General features: G+C 40.0%; 1 protein-coding gene and 1 long non-coding RNA gene across 2 annotated transcripts in view; one reads left to right on the plus strand and one right to left on the minus strand.

Moving 5' to 3' along the window:
- Nucleotides 1-514, plus strand: part of LOC106949683 (uncharacterized) — a 13,237-nt gene extending 12,723 nt beyond the window's left edge. The window contains exon 3 of the long non-coding RNA XR_001425427.1: nt 502-514. This is a non-coding gene — a long non-coding RNA (uncharacterized LOC106949683). The remainder of the gene's footprint in view (nt 1-501) is intronic.
- Nucleotides 1-14,002, minus strand: part of LOC106949680 (dynein heavy chain 8, axonemal) — a 42,356-nt gene that overhangs the window by 5,670 nt on the left and 22,684 nt on the right. Inside the window, exons 50-84 of the mRNA XM_015036104.1 lie at nt 12,931-13,172; nt 12,679-12,819; nt 12,367-12,598; nt 11,877-12,019; nt 11,610-11,744; nt 11,382-11,504; nt 11,052-11,265; nt 10,850-10,959; nt 10,605-10,768; nt 10,332-10,521; nt 10,120-10,242; nt 9,903-10,033; nt 9,173-9,326; nt 8,858-9,022; nt 8,465-8,691; nt 8,234-8,352; nt 7,925-8,028; nt 7,086-7,262; nt 6,713-6,880; nt 6,362-6,577; nt 5,683-5,820; nt 5,262-5,389; nt 4,970-5,138; nt 4,728-4,883; nt 4,483-4,638; nt 3,719-3,901; nt 3,476-3,581; nt 3,143-3,395; nt 2,865-3,055; nt 2,661-2,782; nt 2,477-2,592; nt 2,176-2,378; nt 1,760-1,833; nt 1,184-1,336; nt 937-1,092 (exon numbers count right to left, since the gene is read on the minus strand). Of these exons, the coding sequence (XP_014891590.1) occupies nt 937-1,092; nt 1,184-1,336; nt 1,760-1,833; nt 2,176-2,378; nt 2,477-2,592; nt 2,661-2,782; nt 2,865-3,055; nt 3,143-3,395; nt 3,476-3,581; nt 3,719-3,901; nt 4,483-4,638; nt 4,728-4,883; nt 4,970-5,138; nt 5,262-5,389; nt 5,683-5,820; nt 6,362-6,577; nt 6,713-6,880; nt 7,086-7,262; nt 7,925-8,028; nt 8,234-8,352; nt 8,465-8,691; nt 8,858-9,022; nt 9,173-9,326; nt 9,903-10,033; nt 10,120-10,242; nt 10,332-10,521; nt 10,605-10,768; nt 10,850-10,959; nt 11,052-11,265; nt 11,382-11,504; nt 11,610-11,744; nt 11,877-12,019; nt 12,367-12,598; nt 12,679-12,819; nt 12,931-13,172 (5,582 nt within the window). The remainder of the gene's footprint in view (nt 1-936; nt 1,093-1,183; nt 1,337-1,759; nt 1,834-2,175; nt 2,379-2,476; nt 2,593-2,660; nt 2,783-2,864; nt 3,056-3,142; nt 3,396-3,475; nt 3,582-3,718; nt 3,902-4,482; nt 4,639-4,727; nt 4,884-4,969; nt 5,139-5,261; nt 5,390-5,682; nt 5,821-6,361; nt 6,578-6,712; nt 6,881-7,085; nt 7,263-7,924; nt 8,029-8,233; nt 8,353-8,464; nt 8,692-8,857; nt 9,023-9,172; nt 9,327-9,902; nt 10,034-10,119; nt 10,243-10,331; nt 10,522-10,604; nt 10,769-10,849; nt 10,960-11,051; nt 11,266-11,381; nt 11,505-11,609; nt 11,745-11,876; nt 12,020-12,366; nt 12,599-12,678; nt 12,820-12,930; nt 13,173-14,002) is intronic.

A 14,002-nucleotide genomic window follows, 5' to 3' on the forward strand; every position in this document is an offset into this window, starting at 1 on the left:
AAAGAAAAAACGAAACACAGATAAATTTTTTTTTTTTTTTTTTTTATTTTAAATGTTTTTTTTTTTTTTTTTAAGAATCCAAGCTCTACATTCTACTGGAATACTCAAAACATTGATGTACTTTAATATCTAGGGATACATCATCACATTATCTAGTTACAACTTTAAAGCTCAACTAACAAGACAAAAAAAAAAAAAAAACATTTAAAATTGGCTCATCAAGCATCGGCCTGGCATGTTTTCAGTGTCTCCTTGCTTAAAAACTCCCGATTTAAATGAAAGGAGGATTATCAGGCTTCTGCAGCATTTGATGGGTGCAGAGGACGTCATGCAGTCATTTGAATCAAGTGTGATGGAACAGAGCTGCATCTGAAACGTGCCGACCGGGAGTGCTTGAGGATCTAGCGAAAAACCTAGCTAGCTGGCAGTTAGGGGGAATTGATACTTTAGAGCCACTGATCTAAAGTATAATTTTTTTTCAATCCAGCTTGCCCAGTAAAGATATTTTCAACATTTTCAGTAGACTGTATGTTAAAGAAAAAAAGTTCTGGTTGTTTACAAGTTACTCATTTTGTCAAAGCATTTTTGTTGTTGTTAGTCTTTCAAGAGCATTAGGGGCATACTAACTTGAAAATGTGTTTTTATAAGAACAGTCATATTATTACAAGGATAAAGTCAAAATAACATGAGAATAAAGTCATAATATTTCGAGTACAAGTCACAATGTTATGAGAATAAAGTCATAGTATTACGGTTTCTTTCTTGTCTCATTTTGACTTTATTCTTGTAATTTTGTATTTTTCATTTTCTTAGCCTGGCCCTAATACTCTGTCGTATATTACGCTAATCTTAATAATAATAATAATAATAATAATAATAATAATAATAATAATAATAATAATAATAATAGTAATAAAGTCATTTGAAGACAATCACCTGCACAGCAGTGTGAAGAAAGGCCACACCGTACAGCAGCGGCTTCCACATGGGCAGGTTGCTCGCTTCCAGCTGGTGCTGTGAAATTCCTGCAAATGTTCGTTTCAAGCCAGCACGTATTCCCTGTGGCGGATCGTTGGTGAACTTGATAGAAGACTGAGGGGACAAATAGGAGAAGGATATTTGTGTGCTTTAGTAGTTGTTTAAGTTACCAGTAGGTCAGAATGCAGAGCTTACTCCGCGTTACCTGCAGGAGTGTAATAGAGAACTTATTGTGTGGTTCTGTGGTGATCCACACTCTGAAAGTCTCATGCACGGTCTCAGTGACTGTGACCGTTTCAAGCAGCTCGTCCATGAACTCCAACCCCAGGTGACAATTCTGCAGAAGGACCCAGCCTCCCTGTACAACAGATCGAGTTAAATGTTCAATAAATCTGGCTTAAATAGCTTGAAAACTCTCACGACGTGTCGTAAGTTTGAAGTTGGACCCAAATGCAGAGACACGGACGTGGAAAATGAATTTGAAGGTCTTCATGAAAAGATTATGACAAGTCAAACTCACAAGGATAACCGGTTACCAGGGTCGGAATAAAAAGTCTAAAGGAAACAGCAGGGAGATACGAGGATTGCTGAAGTAGTTCTTAAATTTTCCAGTGGTATGAATCTTTTTGAGCCTGACTGTATGTATTCTTATTACGTGTCTATCTTATCTTGGTAAATATATTCCCAAAAGATCTGTAAATCTTAAGATGCATTTCCAAAATTCTCTGAGCAGTTAGCTAACCTGCAGTTGAAGGCAATATCCAACATAGAGCATACATACCTCCGTCATTGACGTCTTGATAAGCTTCCTTGCATGAACCTCTTGTCCTTGTCCCATTGATATTGCTCTGCAGTCTATAAAACACAATATGTACGTGGGCAAAACTCATCAGACTATTTGCATTGCAATTTTCTAGTTTTATCACCCACCCATCAAGCTTCAATCAATCAGTTAATCAAGTTTATTTGCATAGCACATTTAATCAGGAAGGCTGTTTGAGGTGCTTTGCATAACAAAAACAGAAAATTACAAAGTTAGTCAATGTTATTATCATAATTAAGCCGATTAATCAGTTCAGCCCTGAAAAGGAATCTACTTGAAGTGTCAATGTGGTCAAAATAATGTTATGACATGCTGTTTTAGGGATAATACAGGAAGCTACAAATATCCACACCTAGCAGGAGAGGAGGACTCACCAAGTTCGAGTCTTTTGGCAAGGGCTTCAATCTGATCAGTGGGATCGGAGCCCATAGAGAGGAAGCAAATTAGCGGTGTGCGAGCATCACTTTCCTCCCATGTGCCGTGAAGATTCAAGATCACAGGTTCGGCAAATCTGGCGCCCATTGAGTCTTCCACGTACTTCATGGCTTGAGACAAGGTTCGATCAGGGCACCAAGATCTGCAGTATGAAAAGGGATAACTGTGCTGTGTTGCATTTCATGTCTGAATGCATACAAAAGAGGCTAGCCTCAAAAAAAAAAAAAAAAAAAATCCCACCTTATTAGCAAAAGTTTGTGGAAGACGTCAACATAGTTGTATCCATCAGGTATGACGCCTTCTTCTGGAGCATCGAGATTTAGCCAATGTTTCCAGCTTTTCTCACTTTGGGACACCTGCAAAACACACCACTGTCAGCACCGATACAGTACGAGCTACAAGAGATTCAGGAGTAGGGCCTTGCCTGGTTTATGATATTAGCAAACTGTGACAGTTTGCTGAGTTCCACCAGGTTCAGCCACACCATATCCAGTATCCATTTAAATGGCTTCGGAGGGCAGGTCTTTAAGTCTAGAGCTGCACCACCTTTATGTGTTTCCAGAGATATTATTACGGTTATATAACAGCATATCATAACAGATAGACCAACTAATGACTGTTCTCATACCTTTAATCAGTATCTGAAACTTGTTGTGTTCGATTTTGTTATTCTGCAAGTCAATCTTCAGAGTCAACAAGAGCGTGAAGACAAACTTGTGGTTTTCATAAAGGCCTCTGATTGTGTATTTGAACACCTCAAAAGTCAAATATTCAATGATGTTTGCAATTCGAGTCTGGGTTTTGGAGGACTTTTCAGACCTGCAAAGGCACAGTCAATAAATACTGAAAGCATGTGCTAAATAAATAAGGTTTGCTATGCAAAGACCAGTCTTGGCGAACGCTTACCTTTCAAGGGATATGTCGAATACTTTGAGGAACTGACCCAGGGAGGTCTGGTACATGACATTGACCATGCTCATCTCTGTGATGAGGAAGTAAAGAATGCTGCCGCGGGAGGCAACGGGACGATATTCCGCCTGAGCCAAATTGATTTTTGCCTCAGCTTCTGCCGCCACACTTAGCTTTTCACTAACTTTGGCAGCAGTTTGCTTGGTTGTTCGCAGGATGCCGATCATGGACTCATCATCAACCAGCGAACCTTTAGTCACAAAAGCGCAAACAATCCATCGGGAATGAGTCAAAACTCTTCCGAGAAGCACACACCGACAGCTGTACTACCTTTAGTGGAGCTGAGTTTGTACAGCAGGTTGTCTTCCAGTTCCTGCATCCTTCTCTTATTGGCGGTTACGTCCTCCATCAGCTTCAGTCTTTCTGCTTCTAGTTCCTGTTCAACAAAATCCAACCAGAGGTCAGCGTGTGTTACAGCAATGCTCTAGTAAGAATGACACTTTTTTTTTTTTTTTTATCAGCAAGACATTTTAAAATGGAACAAAAACGCTAATAAACAAAGCATGCACTCACTTGTTTCTCCTTGAGGATGACTCGCCCTAGCAGCTGGTTCTCCAGGCCTTTCATGTTGACAGTGAAATCAATGATAGACGTCCTGGCACTGACTTCTGGGGTGTATGCCGGGTTCGGCAGTTTGGTGGTTATATACAGCCGGAAACTATCCATTATACTTATCTCTTTGTCGCCGACTTTAACCTAAACCAAGATGGATCGAAGAAGTCAAGAGTGGAAACATTTTTTAACTTTTATAAAAATGTTTTATTTTTTTTTGTAAAACTTTTACTATGTCATAACAGTGTAACAAGAGACAGAATCTGATAAATAGACCTCCTCTGCCTCCTACTGTTGTCCTACTGCCATCTACAGAAATGCACAGCTCCCATACCAACCAATCAGAGCCAGGTGGATTTTAGAACTGGTAGGTAACAACTTAACTTAGTGTTACAAGAAAACTGTCTGCTATCATCGACGGCAGCCATGCTAACGAGCGAGTGTTCAAAGAAGGCTCTGATGTGGGGAAGAGGCTGTACGGCAGCAGAGAGCAAGGGGGAGGGTTTGAGGAGCACATACACGAGAGAGATTAGCAGCGCTAACAACCTCATCTTGACCGAGCGGTGCATTTCTGCAGATAGCTGTTGGACCACAGGGAGGAGGCAGAGGAGATCCAGTTTCTATCTCATATTAGAGAAAATTTTAACAAGTGTGTGAAATACTTTTTTTTTAAATAAAAGTGACCAAATGCAGATATAATGCATATAATCATGATAACTGAATACCTTAAAACTGGTCCCAGATTTAATGAAGTTTTTCTCAAGCACATTATCCAGGGCTGGGTCAAGCTCTTCAAATATATCTGCAATGAGCAGCGGACGCCCCAGAGAAAGACAGTCTTCCAAATGTGTACGGAAGAACTTGTGGTTGAGGGATGTGACCTGGACAAAAGATCAGAGTTTCACTAATCAGGGTGACCAAAGGGGGGAGAAAAAAAATCTACACAATTTAATTTGATTTGGCTGCTTACTTGAAGCTCATTTTCCGCTTCTTTCTTTTTAATCCATGACCTTCCTTGTGTCTGGGGATCTATAAGGAGGGGATATCTCGTTGCTTTGGTGACAACGATGCCATTCTGAACGGACAAGTCGTCTCCTGGAAGTCCCTGGAGGTTCCACTCGCTTATCTTAAAAGACGAACAGGAAAGCTTACGTGGAGTTTATCTGTAACTGGTATTGACGTAAAATCAAGCCAGATGCTCGCCGTCCTTACAGTCGGAGGATCCACCAGGGCAGAGATAATGTTGAGATTTTCTGAGAAGGGGATTTTGTCATTCAGGAGCTCTGCCTGCCAGTCCTTCAGCAACTTGTCGCGGTAACTTTGATTGAACGGCCCGCAGTATGAAAGGAAGCCAGTAAGCTGGAGCACATCCCCAATAAGTCTAAGAGGAAAAAAAAAAGTTCATTTATTTCCTATTTAATGCAATCAGTATTTTTAAGTAAGCCCCTGCCCTTGCAATAATACACTTTACATTGGGAAGACCCATTTTTTCTTTGTGACCTGCCTGTTGATTTGAGCTTTAAACTCTTTGCTCTGCTCTGTCCAGCGAACTTTCTCTCCACTAAGTCCATCGATCAAGGCAGACGCAGCCTGCATTTTATTCCTACACATCTCTGCGTCATCCAACAGGTCCTGAGCACAAAACAATAATTGTCTAAGGGGGAATTTTTCGGCCATAATTCGAGAGCACACGTCTTCAGTCTGAAAGCAGGATTTCATGTCCTTTGTTCTCAAAAAGACAAGTTTTGAGGTTTGAGAAAGCACGGTGACTATTCGAAAGAGAGCAGACATTAAATCCTGCTTTCAGTCTGAAAATGTGTGCTCTTGGATTATGGCAGAAAAATTCCCCCATAGTGCTCATAATTAATTAATTAATTTTTTACACTGTGTTAAATGCAAACTTTATTTTGAAGCGTCGATAATACCTGTTTCTCCTTCATGGCAGCATCACATTTAGCCTTGACTTTGTCAAACTCTGCTTGCTTCTCAGCCAGCGTGGCCTCAGCGTTGCGCAGCTCGTTGTTAGCGATGTTCAGGCGGTTCTCTTGAATGGCCAGGTTGGCCTGGACAAAAAAACAACAGCACAACTTAAGAAATAAAAGCAGGAAGTAGGGAATACCAGATTTTTTTTTTAAGTCCAAGTCTATTTTTTTATACATAACATTGCATAAACATCGTACACCCCTTGAACATTTCAACATTTTGTCATAGCTTCCACAAACTAATGTATTTTAAGGTGTTTGAAGGAGAGGTAAAACTACTTTCAGATATAAGAACAGAAGTCCAGTTGCTTGCTACTTAAACATTTGATGTTAAACTTAGTTTATACAAATTTTATGTGATAATTCTTCACATAATAGTATATAATTGTACAGTGAGAGGAAAATTCTGTAAAACATGAAAACGCTGCATAATTTTTCTTGCACTTCACAATTATGCACTACTTGGAAATGGAGCATTACGTAAGGTCTGAGTACAATAAAGTCCCGTTTGTGGTTGAAAAGGTAGGGATCGCTTTTGGAAGCCAATCCCAGCTAACTCCTGCGTCTTCTCCCCAATACCCTTAAAATAAGACGTAAAAGCAGAAAATATTCAAAAACTAACCTTGAGCGGCAAAACCTCCTTGTTAATGGAAAAGAACGAGGCCATGGCACGTGTCCATGCGAGCAGACCAGCCACGTTGCCGCACGCTTTCATGGCACTCTCCATTGTGTAGTCCTCCATTTCAAAGTATGGCTGAAGCAGTTCGACTGTTTCATCGTTGATTTGGTCCTTGGGGAATTGCTGAAGGGACGTCAAGAACCCAGGACTACTCAGGAGCTGAAGAGCAGGAAAAAAAACAAAAAACAATCTCATTTGCAAAGATAAACAAGAGGAAACTTCCTAATGCTATTAGTGGACCAGTGTTTTATGTCATTATGTTGTTTAAAAAGAGCACTTGACTTTTCCTTTTACCTTCATTGCTTCTATCCAGGAGGGCTTTATGCAGCGCCGTTCAGGATCAACAGTAACCGGGTCTAACTTTTTGGTGAATAAAATCAGGACACAGTCCATAATCCTCATGATCAAATGAGGAGGCTTAGCCAGTTTTCTCACTGTAGCTATGTCAGCTGGTTTGATGGTCTGTAAAATACAAAAGATTAGCACAATGCTCAAAGTTGTAGATACACAAATAAGTTCAGGTACAGAAAACACAGCCTGACTTTCAGTCGTACAACAACAACCAGACTATTAGCGTGAACACCTCATTTAAAAAATAAAATAAAAAATCTGTCAAGAGTGAGTAAGTTGTGAAGAGAGTCCCCGGTTTAAGTCACAGAGATCTCACATTCAGTGCAGCTGTTGCTTCTTCCAAAGCTGGCCTGGCTGCCTCCAGTTTGCCCTCAGCTACGGCTTTCTCCTTCTCAATTCCATCCACAAGTCTCTGGGCTCTATCCCTCACAACCTGGACCTCATTCTTCACTTTGGTAGCCGCTTCAGCACTAACCGTCACCTCTGCTAACACCTATTTTTAAATGCAAAAAAAAAAGTCACGTGACATGAAATTAAAACCTCAGGATGTTTTTTTTTTTTTTTTTTTTACATAGTCTTCTTACAAGACACAACCTTAATAAACGATGATGAAAGACCAAAAATAAATAAATAAATAAACTGCAATAATTTGTCTAAATATTAATAACAGACATGTCCAAACTCACGATTTAAAAGTATTTTAAAACATTTAAGACAGTTGCCTTACGGAGGGTTGATCTGGGCTTGCTTTGGAGAACTTGGGCACCTCGCAGTCGACCATAAACTTGTCTGAAGCTAAATCTAAATTCATAAACCAACCTATAACCGAATAGCTCAAAAAGAAACGACAAAAGTGTTGCTGTAAGGGCCCAGCTAAAGTTCTGATACTCGAAACGCTGTTAAGACATCTATATTTGAAGAATCTCAGGTTATCATTCCAACGTTGTGAAGCAGAGTAAGTAAAAAATTATTACATTACAACGTGGCGGTATTATAGATTGATTAATACTACTTAAAGTTGCTGCTGCTGATGGCGTGTGTTCAGCAAGCCTTAAATCAGAGGCTGTACTTGAGCCTGTGTGATGACAGACAACCAGTATGTGTACATTTTTCCGTTCCTGCAGGGCACAAGAGGTCGGCCTGTTCATCATTTACCTCATCTGCTTTGATAGATGCTATAGCCAGCTCTTTCTCCTTCACTTCAAGATCTTTTGATAGTTGAGCCACAGACTCACTGGCCTCCTTCAGTTTTCCTAAACCTGTAAATATTAATAAAAATCCATCCTGAGTCATTTAAAAAAAAACAAAAAAACTTTTAGCAGTATTTATACATGCAAATTTGAATTCATTAAACTGTCTTCTAGAAGTTCAAAAGGTGAAGCTCATCCATAATAAACTTATTAAAAGCATGTATTTCTGTTAAGTAGCAAGGAGCAGTCTCGCCCAGCTTCTTAAACGTCTTACCAACATTCATGCGCTCTGCCAGAGTGTTGATGAATTCGTGCTTTTCGGTGTACAACGATTTATAACCATTTATGAAAGAGAGGTAAGACTTTGGGGTCACGTGAGTTCTTCTGCGGAAGCTGAAAAATGAAAAAAAAAAGCTTTGAGATCGTGCAACTTTATCCAACAAATATTTCAAGAACACGTAAAGTAAATGTTATTTGTGTGAATGTAAGAGACAAATGTGAAAACCTTTCAAAGTAACTTTCACAAGCATTAGAGACTCTGTCGTGGTAAGTTCCCATGGTGGTCATCATTGCAGTCTTGACAGTGGGAGAACAAACCATTGGGAACTCTGACAGTAAATAGGTGGACACAGCTACCAGGGCCTCACTGGGCCAAGGGCTGTACCAGTCCATTGTACAGCCAGATATCAAGCCTGGAAACTTCTGACACCTGGACCGAAACTTCTGTCCCACCTATTAAAAAAAAAAACAAAAAAAAAAACATTTGGAATGAAATGAAAACAATTTAGGTAGTGCTGTAGTTTTCAAATAGCGTGAGAAACAACAAAAATGAAATAAAATTTAAAAGATTGTGAAAACGTCTGCTGCTTTTAATGAACAAATGTACATTTTAACTTACTGGTGAGAAGCAAAGAACAACGTGCAGATTCTTTTTCGCCCGCGCTATGAAGTACTCATAAAGGTTGTCGAAGGTTGGTGGGGTGCGAGGAAACTCCTTTTTCATGACTCCAACGAGGTTTTGGGTGATCTCTTGAATCTCGTCTTTTGCGAAAAGATTGGAGACCTGCAGGCAGGTTTATTTAGCACAAAATCAACTGGACTGAAAACCAAAACTTACATCTTAGAATAAAAAAAAATGATCTTACAGAATTAAAGTACTTGACATGAAACTTCAAAAATATTCCAAGGTCTTGCAATCATTGCGGGATCTCACCTCTCCTGAAGAAAGCACGTTGTTCAGGTGTTCGAGGAAGGCTTCGTCTTTGATTTCGTTGTCGGTGAAAATGAAGGTGATGCCTTTGCCGTCACCTCCAGCCACTTTGTACAATACTTTGAGGTCATCGTTGAAATTATTCATGTTGTACGATCTTTCGAAAAGCAAACGACAAATATTCAGGAATAGTCTTACCTCCGGTTGGACTAAAACAGAGGCGTCCACGTTCTTTTGTCACATAGGCCAAAATTGAGTCAAAAGTACTTACGGGCCAAGAAAATAATGATAACAATTATTTTTTGTTTGTTTGTTTTGTTTTTTACAACATGGATATTATTTATCGTAGATCCGGGACTTAAAAGGAACGTAACAAATTTGTTGCTCTACTGAACAAATTTATTTCCAGTAATAAGAACAGGATTTGGGTCACTTTCTTTGAAAACACTTTATGTATTCAGCCAAGTTTAATCAATTCAATAAAAGCTTATTTGGGTGCAGCAAAGTTGGCTTTTTAACAAGAGACTCTGGATAGACCTGGTTCTACTTATTATAAAAACTTGGTTGCAAAAATACTAAATCTTTGTGTCGTACTTAACAGCTTTCATTGTATGAAAATGACATGTAATTATTTTAGCCTGATTTCAAAGTTGTATTCTTTTTTTAATTTGCAGCTGGGGGCCGAACAAAATCGCGCCATTCGGCCCTGGTTTAAAATGTTTGCTGTTTTCACCTGGTCAGCGTGATCTGGAAGACGCTGTATCCGGCTATGAATGAAGCCAACCGAGCAAGACTTTGCTTCCCAGATCCTCCAACACCCACAAGCAGAGCATTTCCATTGTCAGTGCGAATAATCCGTGAAACCTAAAGAAGGGCAACTCTCAAGTTAGCATTGTCCAATAAGCTGCCATTGAAAGACTTCCATCTCTGATGCTGGTTTTAAATCTGACCTTGACGAGGTGAGTCATTGCATCTTTGAAGAAAACCAGATCGAGGCTCAGGCCTTTTATTATCTCATTGTGCTGAGCCTGGTACATCTTCAGCTTGTCTGACAAGAACTCAAAATCTGGCACCTAAAAAATTGTTAATTCACACAGATCATGGGTGACAATTTTCATCTTACAACACCACCAAGAACAGTGATTAAAAACTGGCTCCATACCAGTTCATAAATTTTAGGCGCTTCAAAAGTGGCATCCTCGTCTTCTTCTCCTGTCGGCTCAGGTGCGTCGCGGAGGAAGTCCACAAAATATGGCTCGGGATGAAGTCCATGGGTAAGGTTCGAATCAATGTCTTGGATCGCACGGCATAATTTCTCCTCAAACCACTCTTTGTCTTTCTCGTTAATAAACCTGCAATGAAACTATATCTTAGGGCTTTTTATTTTCTAACTTTTGGCTTTCGAGTGGGGATCCAGAGAAAGTGAGCACACTACCTGTCAGCTATCACCCTGGTACATTCGCTCTTAAAAAGAGCCAACAGTGTGGGGATGTTGTAACACTCCGGTGCTTTGACGTTTAACATTCCTTGCCAAATTCTGGACAAATCCCTCAGATTGAAGATGTAGTGGAACTTCGATGGTGTGGGGAGCATTTTTATCTTAATGTGACAACATCATACAGTGTATTATCAGTATTAATAAAATAGCTTCCTGCATTAAAATTCAAACAAAGCACTGACCTTTGTCCACTGCCAAAGAATCCGTCCAGCAGGCACTAGACGTTTGATCATGTCTGATACACTTTGCTTGAAATGCCTGCATTCATGGAAATATCCGCAGCCAATTATGCCTAAACAACCAGGAATTGGCAAAAATGTTAAATGTCCAAAATAAAATAAAATGAAGGAAATAAATGCGATGGGAGTCCTCCCAAAAAGCTACCGAAGATCTTGTCGATGGAGTTGTTGGATGGCAGAGTGCAGTTAAAGATGGTAAACTGCCTCTTCAGTCTTTCTGGGATGTCGTTTCTTCCACCACCAGGGTGAATCATGGCAGCCAGAATCTGTACATCCTCAACAATCGTGAAATCTCCAGGTTTGTCAAGGTTGTACATGCCACTCATTTCCATCATCTGGCGCACAATTTCGTTGGTGATCTGGTTGGATGATGCCGTTAAAAAAGAAAGAAAAAAAAACAAGAAGAAGAAAGAATTCTGTATTTCTGAACTGACTCAGCAGGAAACACTGGAAAAGAGGCAAACATTTGCAAGACCTGATCTCCCCATTTGTTGACAACAGGCATGTTTATGTCATCAACGAAAACAGCCATTCGTCGTCCGCCCGGTGGCCCGTAGGTGCTGCCAATTCGTTTCTCAATGTAGCTTTCAATTGTTCGCTGCAAGTAGAAAACGAGCATGTGCAAAAATAAAGAACAACACCAAAAAAAAAAAAACCCTATAAAATTCAACCATAACGTAAAAAAATATATATTAGACTTAACCTGAAACATTATGGGCTCCGTGGCAGAGGAGAAATTCAGCGATTTGAAGAGGTCTGTCTCAGGATCAAACTTCTTTGCATAGGCTTTGATCATCACTGTCTTTGCTGTGCCTTGCTCCCCAATGAGCAGAACAGCCTAAATGTATAAAATATTGTTGTCTTACACCCATATATATATATATATATATATATATATATATATATATATATATATATATAAAACAGATTTGAATGGGGAAAACTGCCTTTTAAAAGCAGCAGGTATTACCTTGCGTTGCTTTGCAATAGTTTCTAGCAAGAACGAGGTTCTTGTGTTGTCCACATTTGGCACGAGAATGGAAGTGTAGTCGGGCACGTCGTCAGTAGGATAGATGTACTCCCCAACGTGATTGTTCCAGTGACACCATTCTCCTAAAACAAAAGTTGTCATCCACGCATTTAAACCTCATTTGATTGTACAAATGAAAAAGTACCTTTTACAATTTTCCAAATAGAGTTACAAGCTACTGCTTCCAGCTACTGCTGGAAAGTGTGTTATTGTGAGCAAGTAAAAATCGATGGATGATGTTGATACAGTAGCCTTTAAGACTGTAGGAACCTGAAACCTATCCTAGCTGGTAAAAGGCAGAAACACTGGAGAAACAGCCACCCGTGACCCCAAAGGGAGTAATTTGACAAAAATGCAAAGACCAAGAACAATGGAGGTCACACAGTCTCGCCACAAATCTACATAACTTATTTTACATACTCCGGCTTACCATTAGTGTCGACCATGTACTCAAATATAGTCTCTCCTTCCTTTGACATAGGCAAATCAATCTTGCTTTCATGACCTCTCATGTACTCTTCTAGTTTGTCCCTGCCGTCTAATTCCAAAATGGCTCCAACGCTCCACATCAAACAAAAGACAAAGATGCGCTCAAGGTGCTTGCTTCCGGCAAAGCCCGGTACTTCCTTGGCTGGCAGAAAACCTTCCAGTAGGTTAACCGACTGAAGGAAAAGAAGTATATCCAAATGAGCATAAAGCGTTACGCTAAATTACATTGTAATTGTTTCTGTGAAATACGTGCCTGCATGATATAGTTGCACTCCAAAAGCTCCATTTTAGGTTTAAGATTTTGCTTCATGAACAAGTAAAGGTCAGCAAATATTTTGTCATATAAACTCAAAATGCTTTGCGCTTCGCTTGCGCTGCGTTTTTTGGCCCAGCCCTACAAAACAAAGACCTTTTTCAACTAATCAATCCACATGTTACGTACCGTTGTTCCTCTTTGGGTTTTATGAACATGCAATTGCTATGATTTGAATAAAATGAGCTGTACCTGGAGTATTGGTTGCCAGCTGAGAGCAGAGGAGCTCATGAACACCATACCGACCCGGGAGACGGTGGCAGGAGAGGCATTGTCCATGTTGTGCACCTCGAACACCAGCTTGCAGGTTGGCGACATAGTGATGCGGTCTCCATTAGCGAGGGTCAGAGTTTTGTTATCGTCCAGCACAGAGTTCAGATTCTCGATCCATATGGCATCCACAGGGCCATCTAAGACAATCCATATGGCTTCTCCTAAAAGTATATAATCCACAATCTATACTTTGTTTTTGTTTTGTTTTTTTAAAGTTGATTATATAACATGTCTTCTGGGTATTTAGCTATGCAACCCGCCTTTCGACCATTGACCGCTGGAAACAGGTACCAGCACCCTTCGTGACCCCACTAGGATAATGGATTGATAGTTATACAAGCAGTAATGTACAGAACACATCTGTGATTACTGCATAGAGTAATTCAGGAATTTTTAAAAAATCGAAACAACCTTGTAATATCTACAAAGGTGACCTTCAGTAAATAATGCTGCAGCATTGTTTGGTGATGCATATAATTTGACCTCTTGACAAGTCCAGCTGCCTTAGATAGTTTGGACATGCAGAAAGTTATTTGGATGTTGCACATTAAGTTCATTTGATTTTGGTCTACTCTTGTGTGTCGTGAAGGATTCTTGATTTGTTAAGGCAAAAAAAAAAAAAAAAAGAAATTTGGTCAATGTAACAGTTCTTACAAAATTAGACTTCTCATTACATTTCACCATTAAACGTTAGCACTGCTTAGGCTCACAAACAATGGTCAACAACAAGTGCCTTGTAATTTGTTTTGCTTGTAAAATTCAAGCAAAATCAAAGTAAAGGGTGATGGTGGCAGGAGTTTATCGAGTCATCGGTGGGTTGTTGGCCTGAGCGGCACAATGTTTGTCTCCGTCGTCGTGTCCACCCGCCCTGCCAACTGGAGGTTGTCAGAGGGCCCGGAGGTGCTAGTGCAGCGTGTGAATGTGTGGATGAATGGGTGAATGTCTGAATGTAGTGTGAAGTGCTTTGGGGTCCTCTAGACTAGAAAAAGCA

This window comes from Poecilia latipinna, unplaced genomic scaffold (genome assembly GCF_001443285.1).
Source record: "Poecilia latipinna isolate Pla-1442-1.1 unplaced genomic scaffold, P_latipinna-1.0 Scaffold357, whole genome shotgun sequence".
Lineage (NCBI taxonomy): Eukaryota > Metazoa > Chordata > Actinopteri > Cyprinodontiformes > Poeciliidae > Poecilia > Poecilia latipinna.